The sequence below is a fragment of the Jaculus jaculus genome, chromosome 12, assembly GCF_020740685.1.
Source record: "Jaculus jaculus isolate mJacJac1 chromosome 12, mJacJac1.mat.Y.cur, whole genome shotgun sequence".
Lineage (NCBI taxonomy): Eukaryota > Metazoa > Chordata > Mammalia > Rodentia > Dipodidae > Jaculus > Jaculus jaculus.
The window spans coordinates 101,921,745-101,941,764 of record NC_059113.1 but is presented as its reverse complement, the minus strand read 5'-3'; the positions used below and the strand labels follow the sequence as shown (position 1 = coordinate 101,941,764).

The 20,020-nt window shown below is 40.1% G+C and overlaps 1 protein-coding gene across 2 annotated transcripts in view; it reads right to left on the bottom strand.

The window, feature by feature from the left end:
- Nucleotides 1–11,991: 11,991 nt before the first annotated feature.
- Rbm46 (RNA binding motif protein 46) overlaps nt 11,992–20,020 on the bottom strand; it is a 31,986-nt gene continuing 23,957 nt past the window's right edge. The window contains exons 4-5 of one of the 2 annotated variants that reach the window (XM_004655881.2): nt 18,018–18,077; nt 13,376–13,715 (exon numbers count right to left, since the gene is read on the bottom strand). In XM_004655881.2, coding sequence (XP_004655938.1) covers nt 18,022–18,077 — 56 coding nt within the window. In that variant the 3' untranslated portion in view covers nt 13,376–13,715; nt 18,018–18,021. Of the gene's footprint in view, nt 12,713–13,375; nt 13,716–18,017; nt 18,078–20,020 lie in introns of those variants that run through there. The other variant, XM_004655880.2, reaches the window with a different exon arrangement.

Genomic DNA, 20,020 nt, shown 5'->3' with positions numbered 1-20,020 from the left:
CGCACAACAGTGTATCTCTTCTCTTCCTTTTTCTTTCTGTCTCCTCCTAACATGTACCTATGATTGTGTGACAACAAAGGAAATCTGGGGAAGTATTCAACAGCTTGCCACCTTTTGGGGACTTTTCAATCTCACTAAATAAACAGTGGTTCAACCATTAAATAAATATTTCATTATGCTAGCATGTAGTTTGCTCTGTTATACTGCAGTTACATGCAGATATACACAATAAGGTCCTAAAAAATTTAACATACTTAGCAACATTGTAAAAAAAAACAAAAAAATAAACAACAAAAATCAGTGATTTGAGAGCAGGAGCAGGAACCAGACTTCAGATGTATGATTGTCTTGAGCAGGTTCCAGCAGCAGAATGTTCTGTAAGTACTGCTGTTATTTCAAGTTAAAAATAACAAATTGGTAGATTAAAGCTGGCAAAACCAGATGTAAACTCTTTCTCCTTTGATCTTTACCAGATATTCAGGAACTGATTTTTTTTTCCTCTATCATTTTTGTCCTTTCTTTTTCAATTTTGCTGGTTTCAAAGTTCAAAATCTTGAAAGGTAAACAGGAGAACAAAAGAGCATGATAAACAAAGGGGCACTGGATGAAAGGGCAGAGAAGCCAGGGGGCCAAGAAGACGCTCTGGTGCTTCACCATTTACAAAGGAACGTCTCCTGGTGGTGGTCAGCCTCATATTCTACCCAGCTCCACCTATGCAAATTTTATTCCTCAGTTAATTAGACTGCATCTGCATCCCTTAGTGAAAACTGTTCCGGGGAAATCCCTTTGTGCCCTATGAATTAGCCTCTCACACATACATAGAGAATAATGTCTAACCAAATACCTGGATGTGCATGACCTGGTCAAGTGGACCCAGGAATCTAAGCATCACGCCACTATGGACTTTATGAATAAACACAGATCAAGCTTGTAGCTCCTGTCATTTTTAAATGCTTCTCACAAAATAATGGCTCTGATTTGCTTCTAGTCAGTTTATGTGCTACCCAAGCACACCCGAGCAGGGATTTTTGGACTTAATCATAAGGATGCTTTGTGTGGTGCTAGATCCATGGCTTTCTTCCTCCCTTGACGGCAATCACCTTAACTGAGGCACCTGAATCCTGAACTCATGAGGGAAGGAAGTGCTAGGCTGCTTTTTGATTTGGGGTGTCTGACACATTTGGCTGAGAACTCCATAATGGAGGGTCTTAGAGATTTGGGGTATAGATGGTGTCAGCTTTCTAACCATACAACACCCTACATTTCTGGTTCTGAATTTTCTAATCTTAACGTGATGATATTATCTTGCAGTGCCTTGTTAACGGCATCACATAGACGGTGCGTATTTCAAGGCGGGTCACCGTCTTCAGCACTCTGGACAGCGGAGGGCTTGGCGGCAGCTGAGCATCAGTACCTCCGATGGTGCCACCCGGGGGTCCTAAGAAGCTTTGTGGAGGTCCCTGAGGCTTACCGCCGCCGCTGGCGAGCTTTCCACCACAGCTAGCTGAGGTGAGGAATGGCAACTCCCTTGTCCTTGCCCCTTAGTCTTTACAGTCTCAGTCAGTGCTTAACTTTTATTTTCCCGAACTGAGCAAAACTATTACTCCACATTTCATCAAACTTAGGTCATTATCGTATGTGAGACTCACATCGATCCAATTTAAAACAAGATGAAATATGGTTTTTCAGTAAACAATGATGTGTCATGAATTATTTTTTTAAAAAAACTCTTTTTATTATATGAGCAAATAAACTTAGTAGAAAAATTTTCAAATGAAGTACAAATGGCTAATAACCACAAGACAAAACGTCCAACATCTTCAGCTTTCAGGGAGAGTCAAGTGGAAATTTCATTGAGAGTTCCTTTGATCTCAATCAAAATGACTACTATGAGGAGGGAAATAAAAGCAGCAAAAGCTGGCTGGTGAGGATGAGGAGATACAACCATCATATACTGCTGATGGGAATGCAAATTAGTGCAGTCACTATGGAGATCTCAAAAACTCAAAATCATACCATTTCTGAGTACATACCCCCAAAATCAAGGTCAGCTTACAATAGAGGTACCTGGACACCAATGGTTAATTGCTGTTTACAAGAGCCAAGTTGTAGAATCACCCCAGCTGTCCATCAACAGATGAATAAAGAAAACATGGCATACAAACACAATAGTTTTATTCAGCTATAAAGAATGAAATTACATTATTTTGCAGGAAAAATGGATTTAACTGGAGATCACCAGGTTAAGTGAAATAAGCCCATCTCACAAAGACAATGTGAAATGTCATATGTGAAATCTGGAAATGAGGAGACATGAAATTAAAAGGAAACTATTATGGATGTGGGGAGAGCAAAAGAGACAAGGAGGGTCTGGAGAGATGGCTTAGCGGTTAGGGTGCTTGACTGCAAAGCCCAACGACCCAGGTTCAGTTCCCTAGAACCCACACAGAGCCACTTGCACAAAGTGGCACACATGTTTGGAGTTCGTTGGCAGTGTCTGGTGCCCCTGGTGTGCCAATTATCTCTGTCTCTCTTCTCTTTCCCTCTCTGCTTACAAATAAATAAAAATATTTTTAACAAAAGAGGGCAGGAGAATATGAAAGTGTAATGGAAGCCAGGCATGATGGCACACACCTGTAATCCTAGCACTCAGGATGTAGCCGCAAGAAATAGCAAGGTGGGGTCGGCGTGGTGGCACACGCCTTTAATCCCAGCACCTGGAGGCAGAGGTAGGTGGGTCACCATGAATTTGAGGCAACCCTGAGACTACGTAGTAAATTCCAGATCAGCTGGACTACAGTAAAACCCTACCTTGAAAAAAACAAGCAAACAAACAAATAAATAAATAATAAAGTTCAAGGAGTTTAAGGCCAGCCTGGGTACATGAGAACTTGTCACAAACAAATTATATGTATGTATGTATATATATGTGCGTGTGTGTGTGTGTGTGTGTGTGTGTGTGTGTGTGTGTGTATAATACAATATATATAGTGATGTGGGTAATATGGGTAAATATTATCAAAGTACATCATCATAATGGAACCTCTTATTTTGTACAACTAATATATGCTACTGTAAAACTTCTTACTTGGGAAATATTTGTGTTTTTAAGGTGTGCTCATGAATAGAATGAAGTAAAGGTTTGATTCCCCTCTTCCTAGGATGCCCCTTTTCTTGGCACACTTGTTGAAAACTGCATCGCTTCCCCACTGACCTCTTGTCAGCGCTTGGAGTGTCCACGCACAGAACGCCGGGCTCTCCGGTCTGCTACAGCGGCCTGTCCCCCTGCACCAACGCAGCGTTACTGAATTCAGGAAGTTCAGCATACACTTCAACACAACAGAGCACGTTGGGAACTCAGGTGACCAGTTCTCAGTGAAAGTGGGGAGGACTGACTTGTACAGTATTTCACTTCCCAGTTATGAACATAGCATATATCTGTCTCTCTATTTTATACTTATTAAACACAATTTGAAGAATCATCCACATTTTGTCAGACTTATTACAAAGTACTCATGATTTTTTAATGCTTTCATGACTAATGTCCTCATACGGCAATTATTTTGCAGAATAATAAAACTACTCTTCTATTTCTTGTTGCTAAGAGACTTGTTTTATTATGTGAGGATAAGCAGACTTTACAGGTTACAATCTGCTCTCTCAACGACCAGGACCATGAATGTGCAACGTTTCATAGCTTCACTGGGGCAGCACACCATTCCCAGGTACTGTTTCTGAACTACTTGGGATAATGGCTAAGCTGTTCCAGCAAGGCCATCTCCACACACAGCCATCTGAAGGGAAAGGTTTCCTAATGTCCTCACTCAGCAACCCACCGTAGACGCCTGAGCTGCTGCACAGCACACACAAGCCTTCAGGAGAGAACATGTGCAGCATGTTGTGAGGAACTTCAGTGCTCTTGGAAATGGTCAGCAACTGTAAGAGTCTGACTGAATTCCTGGGCCCCGACCCTCTGTTGGAGAGTAGGGCCATTGTGGCCAAGCTTCCGCTGTGGAAGCAGGAAGTGAAAGAGACAATGATAACTCCCAAGGCCTCTCCTTAGTACTGGAAACTTCTTGTATTAGGACTTTGACACTCTTCCTTTTCCCACAGACTGGGAAATGTATATGATATTTTAGTGACTACATTGTAAAATGTCCCCTATAGCTCGTGTCTATTTTTTTTATATTTTATTTATTTTTATTTATTTATTTGACAAAGAAAGAGGAAGAGAGAGAGAGAGAAAGAATAGGCACACCAGGGTCTCCAGCCACTGCAAGTGAACTCCAGATGCATGGGCCACCTTGTGCATCTGGCTAACCTGAGACTTGGGGAATCAAACCAGGGTCCTTTGGCTTTGCAAGCAAATTCCTTAACCGCTAAGCCATCATTCCAGCCTGCTTGTGTCTCTTATCACACAATCTCCAGCTGTTTAGGAAGGCTGTGGAACCTTGAGGTGTGCCACTCAAATGTCACTGAGGGTGGACCTGGCGGTGGCACGGTACAACCCTACCCACTGGTCTCCCCGTCTTGACTTTCCTCTCTGCTGACGTGAACTTGTGATGCCTGATGTGTGTTCCTGCTTTCCTTTTCCTATGATAACGGACTTCCCCTTGAAAGTGTAAGCCAAAAATATACCCTGTCCATCTATAAGCTGCTTCAGGTTGGGTGCTTGGTACCAGCAATGAAAACATAAGTGATAAAGTTAACAAACTCTGAGCGTGACCCAGGTGGCGGCAGAGCAACTGGCAGTCTATTTTTAATTTTCCTTCTCCATTGTGTCCACATTGGTCATGAGGGATGATAAATTGGCATTATCCCAGGGATATAGGGATGGTTCAACATACTCAAATCAATAAATCATATAGCCGAGCATGGTGGCACATGCCTTTAATCCCAACACTTGGGAGGCAGAGGTAGGAGGATCACCACGAGTTCGAGGCCACTCTGAAACTACATAGTCAGTTCCAGGTCAGCCTGAGCTAGAGTGAGACCCTACCTTGAAAAAAAGTAAATAAGTCATATAAATGGTCTGAAGGACAAAAATCACATGATCATCTCAATAGATGAAGAAAAGGCATTTGACAAAATCCAACATCCTTTCATGGTAAAAGTATTACAGAAACTGGGAATAGAAGGAAGGTATCTTAACATAATAAAAGCTAATTATTACAAACTTATGGCCAACGTAATACTAAATTGAGAAAAATGTGAAGCTTTTCCAATAAATTCAGGAACAAAACAAGAGTGACTACTGTCTCCACTTTTATGTAATATAGTACTGGATGTCTTAGCTATCGCAGTAAGGCAAGAGACTCATACAAGGGATACAAATTGGAAGGGAAGAGATCCAATCATCACTATTTACAAATGATGTGATTCTATACATAAAAGACCCTAAAAGCTCTACCAGCAAACTGTTAGAGCTTATAAACACTTTTAGCAACATAGCAGGATACAAAATAAATACACAGAAATCAGTAGATTTCCTATATACTAACAACAAACATGCAGAGGATGAAATCAAGGAATCTCTCCCATTCACAACTGCCTCAAAATAAGTAAGTAAGTAAGTAAATAAATAAAGTACCTTGGAATAAACTTAACCAAGGAAGTGAAGGATCTCTAGAATGAGAACTTTAAACACTCAAGCGAAAAATTGCAGAAGACACAAGGAAATGGAAAGACATCCCATATTCTTGAATTGGAAGAATCAATATTGTAAAAATGTCAATCTTGCCCAAAGCAATCTACAAATTTAATGCAATTCCCATTAAAATTCCAATGGCATTCTTCACATAATAGAAAAACATACCTAAAATTCATTTGGAAGCACAAAATCTCTCAAATAGCCAAAACAATTTTGAGCAACAAAAGTAAGGCTGGTGGTATCACTATACCCGATTTTAAGCTATATTACAAAGCCATAGTAACAAAAACAGTATGGTATTGGCACAAAGACAGAAATGTAGATCAATGGAACAGAATAGAGGACCCATATGTTAATCCAGGCAGCTACAGCCATCTGATTTTTGACAAAAACGCCAATAATATTCATTGAAGAAAAGATAGCCTCTTCAACAAGAAGTACTGGGAAAGAGGTTGTATAAAAGAAGGTTGGGGGGAAGGTCAATCAAAATTCAAGATATTCATAATAAGACATATGAAAATCTACTTTCTTGAATAATGGCACATCCAGAAGCCATAGATTGTTACTAGACAATTTTCAGTGCCAGGGATAGGATACCTTCCAGTGAGTTGTTGGCAAGGGAGGTCCCTGTTACCTCCAAAACATTATAGGCTTTATCTTGGTTTCCCGTGAGAAAGAGATGGTTAAGACCCTATTGCTGAAGACTTTACATGCCTGAGCAGCAAAGTCACTGAGAAATCAAGGTGGTGCTGAGCACAAGACCTTCTCCCTGTAGCCCAGCCAAATGAAAGCTGGGAAAAGCTGCACTGTATGGAGCATTATGGGAGACAGAAGTCATCAACAGTGAAAACAGTGGACACTGGAAAACTCAAGTTTGGCTAGACAAGCCAAATGACTGGATGAGTTCAATAGTGGCATGTCTGCTCTGGGGAAACCAACCGCTCTCTAACTGAACTGAAGGCCAGCTGTATGTGAGGGAATACATACATGGCATTGAAAACCTCTACTCGAAAGGCTATGGCAGGGGAGGTCATGAGCCTTAGGGGTATAAAGCCTGCTCTTGTCGGGATAAATGCATATATTATTCTCACCACACTGCCCTGAAAGCTCTAGTACTTTATGTTCATGTTCATATGTTTTGCTACTCTCACTTCTGGTTAGAGAAGCTTCTCTTTTCAGATGGAGATGACCACTAAGATGACCCAAAAGGCAACATAGTGCTGAGAAGATGGGATGGAAGAGTGTCCAACACTGGAATATCTCACACCCTCCAAGGCTCAGGGTCCATTGTGTAAGGCGGAAAGAATGTAAGAGCCAAAGGAAGGGTACCTACCACTCCTTACATACAACTTTCGGGACAGAAATTGGACTTGATATCCAAGACCTTGCAGTGCCTAGCAATACCTACACAAGACCCTCATAATAGGAGAAACAGATGATGACATCAAATTAAAAGAGAGACTAATGGAGAGAAGGAGGGGATATCAATCGAGAGCAGAGTTATGAAGGGGAAAGCAGGGGAGGGGAGGGAAATATTATGGTTTGTTGTTTTTAAGTATAGAAGTTATCACACACACACACACACACACACACACACACACACACACACACACACATAAAATAGAATATTTGTCCTCCAGTTCTCATTGCCTCCCTCACTTACTCCATCCCTCTCTATCCCCACTATGAGCTTACCATCTTTGCTCCACCACACGGCCCCACCATGATGGGTCAAGGCTCATCTCAGACCCACAGCAATGAAACCAGCGGACCATGACTTGTACCCATGAAAACATGAGCCAAATGTTATCTTCTGATTTCAAATTTTCACTCAGGCATATTGTCAATGAAAGTTATTTCATTTTGGCAATGAAATCAAAATTAAAATCATATTAATATTATCAGCTTAAAAACACATGGCTTAGATGAGATAGAGTAGCTAGGTTACAGACTTCTTGAATTTTAGATTCGGAGAACATATGGAGTGTCCCATAAAGACCTTTTGAAAGTAACAAAACCTTTGGTAACACACAAAAATATAGGGACAAAGCAGAGATGCTAAATGAAAAGACAAGTGAAAAAGTAAAATTTAGAAATGTGTTCGGGCTGGCACCAAGGGGTTACTACGGAGGTTAGTAATGGCCAAACTGCTGAGAACAAGCGGCCACTGAGTGTCAGCCATCCACGGATGTCATCTAACATCACCCACTTCAAGGCTCAGGGAACAGTGCAAGTGTGGTCCAAAGCAGTGTATCAGCTAGAGAAAGGGAAGAAGAAGAAATACAGATGGCATATGAACATCTAGAAAGGTGTTCTACATCCTGCGTGGAAGTCTTCTGGACAAGGCATGGCTCTTGAACTCATTAGACGTGACTTCACCTGCACAGCACTGAGCCCATCAATACTGCAACAGGAATGGCGGGGAGGCTTATGAGGTCCCGCCCTCCCTGAGGACCTTTGGGCAGTTCACTGTTGCTGGGGGAGGGGGGGAACTTTCTTCAGAAGTCTAGCCACTGGATACTGGATAAGTTGTCTGCTTACCCATGCTCATGTAAGAAGCCTAAACACATTTCTCTCTCTCTCTCTCTCTCTCTCTCTCTCTCTCTCTCTCTCTCTCTCTCACACACACACACACACACACACACACACACACACACGCACAGTCATGAAAGTAGAAGTTACAGTAACTGGGAAAAGGTGGGAGTGGGTAAGAGTAATGTGAGTGGACAAAATACATTGCATACATGTCTAAAGTGATCAAACTACAATATATGTACAATGTGGTATTTGGGGTGTGTTTATTTCTGCAAATAAAGCTCTGTAAGGGTGCACTCAGAATAGTTATGAGAAGCAAGACTACTATGCAGTGTCTTTTACTTCTAGGCACAGTAAAAATAAGACACAGTCTCTCAGAATGGGAGCTCTGAGTGAACATTAGTCAGAACAGACGCATTCTAAGAGCTGACTTATCTCTTGACTGAATGGTCAGGGCTATACCAGTGTAACTCATTGTGGTAGTTTGAATACATGGCACCCAATATATTCAGTTCTTTATTGTTTGTAGTTTGCATCTGCAGCCACCTGGCTGGAAGCAATGTCACTGGGTGGATCTTTAGCTGTGGTGGTTTCAATCTAAAGATATGTAAATTGTGCCCAGCTGGAGTTCCTGAAGTGTGCTGTGCTGTGTGGCTTTAGGCTTTTTCCTTCTCTTTCTTTTCTCTCTCTGCTTGGGTCTGTGAAGGTAGGCCAGCTTTTTCTACCATTATGGAACTTCCCCTGGATCTGTAAACTTCAATGAATATCCCATCCTCCATAACTGTGCCTGGTCTGGAAGTTCATCTCAGTGAACCTAAAGCTGTCCGCTACACTCATCCCTCATTCTCTTTTGTACAGCTTTTTGGTGTCTAACAAAGGTAACTTTTTTACTTAAAAAAAAAAAAAAATATTTGAGACAGAGATAATGGTTTGTGCGGACCTCCAGCCACAGCAAACAAAGTGCAGACACAAGTACCATCTTGTCCATCTGGCTTACATGGGTCCGTCCTGGAGAATCAAGCCTGTGAACTTTGGCTTTGCAGGTAAGCACCTTAACCGCTAAGCCATACCTCCAGCCCCAGTAATAAATTTATAATCCTCATAATAGAGTTGGACATGGATCACTTCACACTACAACTGTGAAGTTTGAATGGTTGATCCCCAATATATTCAGAAATTTATTAAAGATTTAATTTAGATCCATAGCCTCCTGGGAGGAGGTGTCCCAGTGGGTGGATCTTAGGGCACAGCTCTAAGGCTGATCTGAATTCCAACCTAAGATATGCAAAGTGCCTGAGTCTTGCCAGGGGCTCCTGATGCGTGCTTGTTTTAGGGTGCTGGTTGTGGCTAGGGGCCTTTTTCTTTGCTTGGAACTGTGATGGGGGGAAGCAACCTCTGCCATTCTGGAGCGTCCCTTCTATCTTCAGTAAATTTTCAACTGTGCTTGGTTTGGAGGTTCATCTCAGCCACCTGAAGCGTCTACAACAAATGCTGAGTCAAAAGACTATCTGTAATATTGACCGAAAGCTACCAAGCTGTTCTTCCTGTATATGTGAATCAAACCAATACGCAATTCCATGGACAATGCGAGACTACTTATGTATACTTATGTGGAGTGATCCAAAGTTTAACCATCATTCAAACCTTTATTTTGTGCATGTACACCATGTATCTTGATCATATTTACCCCTCCCCATTATATTCTCCCCTTCCCACTAAACCCTTTTTTCTTCCCAAATAACCTTCTTTCACTATGTATAAAGGAAACAAAGGACCTTCTAAAAAATGACATACATGCATATGTGAAAAGACTGGTTTCTGTGAAAGAACTTGCCAACACTGTTCCAGTTTAATGTTTCTTTAGGTAACCTAGGGTTCTTCTGCCTTACAGGCTCTTCTTTTTAATTGGTTTTACCAGTCTTTGCTATTATGGCTTCTAAACTGTGAGACCCTGTGAGAAAGCGTACTTTGAGGAGATTAGGAAGCAAGTAGGGGCCCCTGTGAGGGTGTTTCCATGAAGGCCTGACCGAGGCGAAGCCCTTCTCCCACAGTGGGCGGTTCTTCCAGGGGTGACCTCTTTATAAAGAAGCCACAAGTGGATGAGTGGGTGGGTGGGGCGGCTTCTGCCTGGCTTCCCACACCTCTGGCCCGTGTGTGCATTGCCCTGTTGCTGCTAACTTCCGACAGTGGGACCCAGCTTCACTGGCCTTTCAAAGTGGACTTGAAGACCAGCAGCTCTCTGAAAATTCTCCACTTTCAGCACCAAAATGAGAGACTGTTGAGGCCCCCGGCCCCAGGGACTCAACAGCCCTCCAACCTGCAGACAGCCGTGGTTGAGTTCTGTAAGCTAATCCAGCAATCGTGCTCTGCGCGCTCTGCCCAGTGGTGCTCCTCAACAGTACCCCGCACACTAAGAAATTATGGGGCACTTGGACTTCTGTGAACCTTGCCATCTTTCTACTTAGATTTTAACCGAAACAGACCACGTCTCCATAGCGGGTCAGGTCTCTCCACAATAGTACTCTGTGAAAAGCTGCTCACAGATTTGACCGAGGCTGGCTCCTGTGCTGTTTCTTTGCCCAATGAGTTATCCCATGGCTGAGATTACCTCAATAAAGAAACAACCCCTCATTTTCAGGTGGTGCCTTACATAATCAACCTGTTCTACAGAAATTAAGGCAGCATAACTAGTAGTTGTGTTCATAGGTCAAGTGAAATTTCATGCATTATAAGCAAGATGTAACTGCTCATCAACACAACTCACAAAGGGCAAGTATTTCACATAAATGTAATCAATGACTTCTTTAATTGCAGTTGTTAAGGATGATGAAAAACTGCAAAAAAGAAAAAAAAATACTACTCTTAGCATAAATAAACTCAGGTAGTATCAGGACCATCTGAGGACCCTTGACTCCGGCAGCTTTCATAGCTTTGACATTATAAGGAATGATCGGTCACCCCTTCTTAGCAGTTGTAAGTATGGCTCAAGTAGATTAAAATTGCCTGAACTCAAAGGAGCTGTTGTTTGGCAGAAGTAGTGACCAACTCTGGTACCAAAACTCCTAAACTTAAAATTTTATTACCTTGAATCTTCAAATGATTGGAGCTTGAGATTTTTAATATTTTCAAGTGAAAAGTTTATGTGTAACTTGTAGCAATTAATGATCTGGCCCATTAAAATAATTCTATATGGGAATAAATATGTCCCTTCTTCTTTTGGCTCAACGTCAATCACCTGTTTCCCAGGTGTGGGCACAGCAGCTATCAAGCCCTCACAATGTGCTAAGTGATGATCTGAACCTCAGAGACTTGTGTAGTGATTCTACTGTACACTCAGCAGTTTTTGTAGAGAATATCCCACACTTTGGTCTCATGAAGAAGACATTCAACTTATGACCCCCAGGCTGACCTAAAACTCACTGTGTAGTCTCAGGATGGCCTGGAACTCATAGAAATCCTCCTACCTCTGCCTCCCAAGTAATGGGATTAACAGTGTGTGCCAACATGCCTGGCTTTATGATCCTTTAAAAATTGGACCTGGCAAATAATTTCTAAGGCTAAAGTGATCGTGAGATATTTGTGTTTGCGATTTTGCATTCTAATAAAAACAAAGCACACATATAGTAAGCATCATATATTTAATATCAAAGAATTTGAATTCAAGTACAAAAATTAACACATGATTTCAACATTAAAAAACAAACACTTGTTATTCAAACAATATAGTAAATATCAAAAACACAAATGAAGCAGAACTATAAAAACTTTAAATATATTAACAGCAAAATTTATATTTCTGTAGCAAATATTAACTAAAAGATTTAGTTTCTTTCAAGGATCACAATGGTAGACTGATTTGTCTTCACTGGCTGCATAAAATCTGCTACTTAATCTTTTCTCTCATCATTTCTTTTCACATAATAGCTAGAAGCTTCTGGTTAGATAACTGTTCCCAGCTCCCATACAGATAGTGATCCTGGGAAATCTAGCATAAACATTGTCTTTGAGTAATTTAATCTTTGTAAAATGCTATTCTACAAAGTTATTATGCAAAAAACTCCACTAACTACTGGGATCTTTTGCAAACTCAGGAATTAGAAAAGCCTGACAGTTTACAAAGAACAGTAATTTACTGCACCGCTGAATAACTTTCCAAATTTTGTCTATTTTAATAAATAAATTCTACCACTCTATTAGCCTACATTAAGTTGATGTTTAAATATATCATTTTTAAAGCCAAATGTGCGAACCCAATTCTAAAAAGAAACAATATTTGCAGTTTCATGCTTTACGAAGGACATTTTCATACTAACGCACACAGATTTCTTCAGAAGAACGAGGCCTGACTGGAGATATACAGTCGCTGTCCAACATGGCTGCCATTAGCAAGTGAGACTGTTGGTGACAAGGGATAGCTTGGATAAGAGTAAGGCCTCGGAGTATAAGGAAGCACGCTGGGAGTCCCAGGAGAGAGGGTAGCGCTAACAGGGGAAAGACTACTGATTGAGCTGCGGCAGAAATTGTAGTCTGTAAATAAATACATCAACAATTACACTGCACATCTATGGACACAAATTTAATTCAGAGACAAAAGAGTAACTGTAATCACAGTTTATCATAATGTTTCACACTCAAATTCCTGCTGTTACTACAGATGGTAAAGGCTATGATCTCTGCAGTGCACACCCAACAGCTCCTCAGCTGACACCCTGCTTCACAGAGCTCACCAGAATACATTCAAGGCTATCTTTCCTTTTGAACAGAGAAAGAGAGAACATCTCATTTCTCTTGCTTCATAAAGAAGCTTTCTTTTAAATTTTGTTCTGACACTAACAGGTAGTTCATGAAGAAAAGGTAAAAACTGTAAATTCATACTAACTTTGTTTATGAAACTGTATTAGGCTTCAAACCAGCAGACACATTTACTCCTGGACTTCAAAAACATCTGGTGTAAGCTAACTGTCCAATATTTCATTATTTAAATGCTAATACAAACATTTGTATAACTCAGCATATCAATTTAACGTTAGAGTCCTTGTGGTATCACAAATAATAACAACAAATCATCTATAGAAAATAACTTCAAAAACCATTATCAACTTAATAGTATAGAAAAATATCCAAATTAAACCAAATTATTAAAAACAATTATATTTGAAATATTAATTCCAAATGAACATTCATCTTATGCATTAGTAATTTCCTGCTTCATTAATTGTAGGCATTCTATGCGTGTGTGTATTAAAGACCAAATTTTTAGATCCTGTACTTTCCAAAAACTCAACTATGTTCTTTACTATAGTATCAGTCAAAGGTATGACAAGAGTATAAATGATTCATAAACATTGTCGAATGTCTAGGAATAGAAGAAGAGGATTAAGTCAGCTAATGTACAGGTTAAGGTTTTTCCCTCTAGTATCATCGTGGTAGTACAAGTGAGGTCTCAAACACATGAGTGTTAGCTTAATGTCTACCCAACAGGAATGAACTCGACCGCAGGAGAATAAGCTCAAGAAACGTCACAAAGGACCTAGTTAAGAAAAACGGAAAAAATAAAAATCAGTTATAGATAGGGTTAATTTCTAGTATTGTAAAACTCTAATTGGAATAATTTTATAGCCTACTTAACCTTTATGACTGAGACAAGATCTATAAAGCAGTTTGTTTCAGTGATACAAACACATGATATGTCCTCTTCAAAATACTTCTAACTTTTTGGGACAGAATGAGAAATTACTTTGATACCATTTTCTGTTCTAACATTGTCTTCTTTTAAACTCTTCGCTTCCCCTGAGGGCTAAGGAACTGAGCACAAGCTGACACACCCCATTTTGGTCCTGCATGTTACTGAGCAGCTGCCCCTAAGTCGCTCTGAGTCTTCCCCCTGGAGACTGTCCACGCAGTCAGTACACCTCATTGCTCACACACCTGACACACCCTGGTGGTTCAGTTTACTGCTGTGGTCGTCTGCATGGAACGCAGAAGCTATAAAATGGCATGGATTCAAGAAGCCATGTGCTGGGTTCACAGACTGTGGGCACAGAAAGTGTCTTTAGGGTTGAGAAGATTTCAGAGGAGCCAGACTGCTGGCTACCACCCCACGCTCTTTGCCTTTCTGCATTTCTGACAGCCTCCTGCTATTAAGTTGTAAATAAACATGAATCACCTGTGGAAGTCTCCTATTTCAAAGAACACAAAATTACAAACTGACTCTGATGAAAGTATTCACAAATAAGTCAAGAAAAAAAATTTCCCAAAATGCTGGATGTCAGATACTTGTAAGATTTTTATAAGCACTTTATTCCTAATACCAGCAAGAATCAAAATACATTTAGAGGGCTGGAGAGATGGCTTAGTGGTTAAGTGCTTGCCTATGAAGCCTAAGGACCCCAGTTCGAGGCTCGATTCCCCAGGACCCACGTTATCAAGATCCACAAGGGGGTACACACGTCTGAAGTTCATTTGCAGTGGCTGAAGGCCCTGGCATGCTCATTCTCTCTCTCTCTCTCTCTCTCTCTCTCTCTGTATATTATATCTGCCTCTTTTTCTCTGTCACTCTCAAATAAATAAATAAACAAAAAATTTAAATATATATATATATTCAGAGAAAATATCAGAGTTATTAGGAAACAAAATATGTATCAAGCAAGATAACGAACAAAATGTAAACTGACAGTATTTAACTAGTATAGTAAGCCTTGACATAGAACATATTTTCTTTAGGTCAAATTTATAGATTATAGAAAGCAGAAAGACATTCTCATTAATATTTAAGAAAAAACTAATAAACTAAAATCCCTCTTATACTTACTTTCTCCCCATCCCCAGTTTTTCCTCCCAACGCACATCCTCATTTTATGCCATTCCCATTTACGGCTGAGTAGTACCCATTCTGCGGATGAAGTCTATCTTGCTCATCAGAAGATGATTGATATTAAGGCTGTCTATTCTTTTGTGAGCATGAGCAGAGCTGCTGAGGAAGGCTTTAAGGCGCATGTCTCTGCAGGCGAGAGTCGGCTCTTGAAGTGAACAGCAGGAAAAGAGTCAGCAGGAAAGTGCTCATTCACCTGCTGACTATTCCCAGCTCCCTGAAGACCATGCGTGAACACGCCATACTCCAACACAAGTGACGACAAGGAAACATTTCATCTTCTGATGCAGGAAACTTATTTCCCGAGTCTTTATTACGTTATCTTAAGCATTTAAATTCCTGCACTACTTTATTGACATTATTTAGGTTCATTTACCATTATTTTAATTTATAATAATCACAACTGAAATAAACTCCTTTCATTGAAATACTAAATTTCATTTGCTGGAAGTAAGTTTTTATTATAATGCCTAGTCTCAAAACATAAAATATAGGTGGGGCTATTTTAAAATCATTGACTAGGAAAAATTAAGAATACAATTGCCTAGAATTCTATCAAAATTTACTTGCATTTTTACCTCACTTTCCCTATTCACTATTTAGATTTATTTTAAAAAGTTATTTATCCTCTTAATTTTCCCTAAGAGCAAAGAGCAAGAAACAGACTTAAAAGGATTAATGGTTTTTCTAAACAAGGTCTCCCGAGTGTTTGAGATGACTGCAAAAGAGCTCTGAATATTTGAAAAGGAAACTCTCCTCGTAGCTCTGGTCGGGTTTCTAACACTTCCGTTTTAGGTTCAGTTTTGGGGGGCAAGTCATCTGCTTTTATTTTTATTATTTTTTCAATTTACAATACACTTTCATAAATAATTAAAAACAATGTGTTTTGCTTTAAATTCTTACTGTGAAACTTTGCTAGTGCATAATAATCACCATAAAAACATCTGTCAGTTTATTAACATATTTTCAGAAATTATAAATTTACTTACAATTTTCTAACAATTACAACTTACACCTTCAAAAGCAAAAGTTATCTAAAAAATGCAAGTCAGCGTCTGGTGAACAGGGGGAAAGAAGAAATCAGTGACAAAGAGGCATGAGAAAACCTCTCAGGGTAACCAAAGTGTGTGCTTTCTTGACTGGGTGGTGACATAGTGTGTGTGTTTTCTTGATGGTGTGATGAAGTGAGTGTTTTCATTACGGGGGTGTCATCATCCCACAGCAATAGGCATAAATCAGAAAGGAACTAATTGCATACTTATATTATGTGTATTTCCTGTATTTTATTTATACCTCAATAAACATACAAACTAATAAAACTCATGTGTTCGTGCGTGTTAGCCCCAGTGTTTCCCAAACTACAGTTTGTACAATACAAGCATTCTTTAGTAAGAAGTTTAGCAGTATAAAGTTAAAAGTATGAAAGCTTTCTAACCTCAATTATTTAACAAACTAATATTCACTGTGACTTTCCAATTGTAATATATAGTAAAAAGTTTGCCCTAATCTTCTTTGACCTTGGAAACAGTTTTTGTTAGGGAATAACCCTGATAGTCAATTTGAGAAGACTCTACTGAGGTGACTATATAATAAGAGCAATTAAGAATAAAATAGAAAAAAAACCTCCCAATATGTTAAGCTCAAAATTAATAACTCAGATGCGTCCAGAGACCAACAGCACTAGGATCAAGGTGGCCGCGTGTGATGAGCCTGCCTGCTTCTCCTTCAAAGTAAGGAGACCAAACAAACCATACTCAGTTCCCAGTTGCTGCCTTTGTACAAAAGGTAATTACAGCAGACGCCCTGTAATGCTGGCTTCTAAGCCATCTGGAAAGAGAGTGATGGGGTAGCAGGAGCTACAACAATCTAGGGCCAGAAAAGCCCCACGGTGTGGCTCATGAGATAACCTCCCTGGGGAGCGGGAAGAGAAGAGAAAGCCGCAGAGAAGACCACAGCCCTCCACCCACGCTTCACCTCTGTCTGCACAATCATCCTCTTAACTCATCCTTTAAATCACAAGTTGTAAGAATGGAACTCCAACTAGCATCAAATATTTCAACTTTTATGCTAAAACTTAAGACTAATTTAGGATCTAATGTTTAGGGTCTATCAGTCACATGCATCAATATAATACATATAATTTCTCTTGATCTCTAACACATTAAATAATAGCTAATATTTATTGAGCATTTACTAAATTCACAACAAGCACCGTTCTCAGAGGTCGACAAGCACGCTACAACCCCTCTGGACGGTGTGGACCGGCAGCGCACTCGGGGAGTGACTCACTGCACTCACACAACGTGACACCATTTCCAGGAGCCACGGCACAGTCTTCACCTTCCATGGAAAGTTCAGACAGTGGCGACCTTGCTCAGGCAAAAGCACCTTCACATCCTACTCATGCTACCTTCTCAGTGCCCTGGGGAGAAGCTAAATAGCAAGTTCTAGCACTTTCCAGGGAAAGGAGTTCACACAGCAACAGCACTGCTCAGCCATAAACCACCTTCATATTTGTTTCTACTGAAGCCAGATTTCTCAGTGCCCTGGGGAGAAACTAAAAAGCAAGTTCTGGCTCTTTTATTCTAATTGTTTCAAAAATATTATGGTTGAAAAAGAGGGAAAAATAGATCCTCATTATCAGTAGTGTCTGAAAAATACCAAATAATCAAAATAAAACATTTCCTCTAACTATATCTAATTTATTAGCACTGTTTACTCTCTTGGGGGTTAAACATGCACTGTTATGTTCCAAGTTTTAAGAAGACCTGAAATAGGCAAATTAGTTTAACTTTTAAGAATTTTGCTTAATGAATTTATAGTAGCAAACTACAACAAAACAATGCACAGAGTTTTATCAGACAATTCTAAATATTTCTTCTTATAGCCATAGGAAGAGTATTGTATAACTGGTTTTGAAAACTAAAGATACCACAATATTCCTAAGAGACATTTTCTTACCTGCTTATTTTCTCCAAATTCTTCTCCACAGGTCCAGGCTGAAGAGATTGTGTTCCCTGTCTGGAAGCAGGGAAGACAGAAAAGAATTGAGTCTTTAAAGATTGATGTCAACCCTATTTTGGAAGTGCATGGGATCCTTGGTAACTTTATACTCTTTGATCAATACTCAGCAAAGTACATTTAGAGAAAAAGATCCAGTGACAAATAGTTATCATTTCTGAAGTCCTGCCAAGATGAACGAAGAGATTAGTATTCTAATTTTAAATGAAAACTATGAGTTAATACATTACTAGAAAAAAATGTCTTTTTAAGTCAGTTATGTTCTTACTAATTAGTCTTCCCAAGAAATGTTATCCCTACCAAGACAAAGTATTTTTAAAATACATTATTTCCCAGTATAAGAAATGCAGAAAGCCAAAGAATCTAAGGAAATTTATGAAGTTAAATGCTGTATTAGATACAATTATTTTAATGAAGTACCATTTCTTCCTTTCTTAAAAAGGGACAAATGACCAAAATAATACTAAGTATAAAAAATTTGCTTTACAAGTAATTTTACTTGAATTCTAATATAAATCATATGTAGGATCACTGCGACATCCATCCATTTTAGTTATTTCTGTATATGCCTCAAGCCTCTGTCAAGCATGCATAACCATCTCCGTGTAAGAAATGGCAGGAGAGCATTCACAAGGCAAAATCACGTGTGATCTCCAGAACCACTGTACAGGTTTTGACCAACACCCAAAGGACAATCAGCAGCTAAGTGTCACAGGAACCAGCTCTGCCTGAAAGACAAAGATACTTCCGGAGAGCCCTCCCAGCAGCCACGCCAACAGGGGCCCTTGTGAGGGGCAGTCCCTGACAGGATCCCTCTCAGAGGTGCGTGCGCTCCTCGGTGACAGCATCTTTGTCCCTAAAGGCGTTGGTCAATTTTCAAAAGGGAGATGAGAAGAGGGCAGTGACAAGAAAGGGGCACATTTCTGAAGCCAAGAGGACAACCTCCAGGAGCTAAGGAGGTGGGGATGAGGCAAGATAAAGCCCACCCACGGCCACAGGAAGCTCAACGGAAGCAGTCCAACCCTGAGACTCAAGGAGGCTTGCAGCCTTCTCAATTCCTTCCAGGGCTACAGCAGTTCAGAACGGTCAGGGTTTGACCACCTGTGTGCAAAGTAGACCCTCTCTGAACAAGCAGAAGCCACAGTCATCTTCTCATTCCCCACATTCGATCAAAAATCATCAGGAATGCTAGACGAGGCACCTAAAATGAACAGAAATAGAAAACAAACAGAAACAGAGTGTGTGTGGACAGACATGACATCCAGAAGGAAAGCCACCCTGAAGCAAGTAGTCAGTAAATGGGGACGGGGGAGAAGAGCCTAAAATAAGCGACCATGATCCATGATCCTCAGCATACCTCAGATACCCGCACACCCATGTTTTGAAGAGCAATATTCACACTAGCCATCACAATGGAACAAGCCAAGTGCCCACCAACAGATGAACAGATAAAGAAAACACAGGGAGACTCACAATGGGATTCCACAGCCTTCAGGAAGAATGATATTCGAGCATGTAAGGAAAATGGGTGGAACGCTCAGAGGTCATGTTAAGTGACATGAGACGCAAGGGAGAGAAGGAGATCACGTTTCCTCTCACACAAAGAATCTAGATTTAAAAACACTGTACACCTGCTATGAAAATGTCAATATGAAATATTATTCTACACAAGTATTATGTACTAATAAAATGAATGGGGAAAATAGGTTATGTCTACTGTACTCAAGGAAAGGAAAGATGACACATTTTGAGAGAAACTGGGTGCAACAGGGTAAGCCTGTAACCCAGCTCTCCGGGCCAGGGATGGAAGGGAGAGGAGAGCAAAGGCTCCAAAAGGCCTAAGGTACAAAGAAATCCTTATAATCAAAAGTTCAAATGAAATCTAAAACTGAAAAATTCAAATGAATTGTTTTATTGTTTTATCAGCATGTTACAAGCTCATA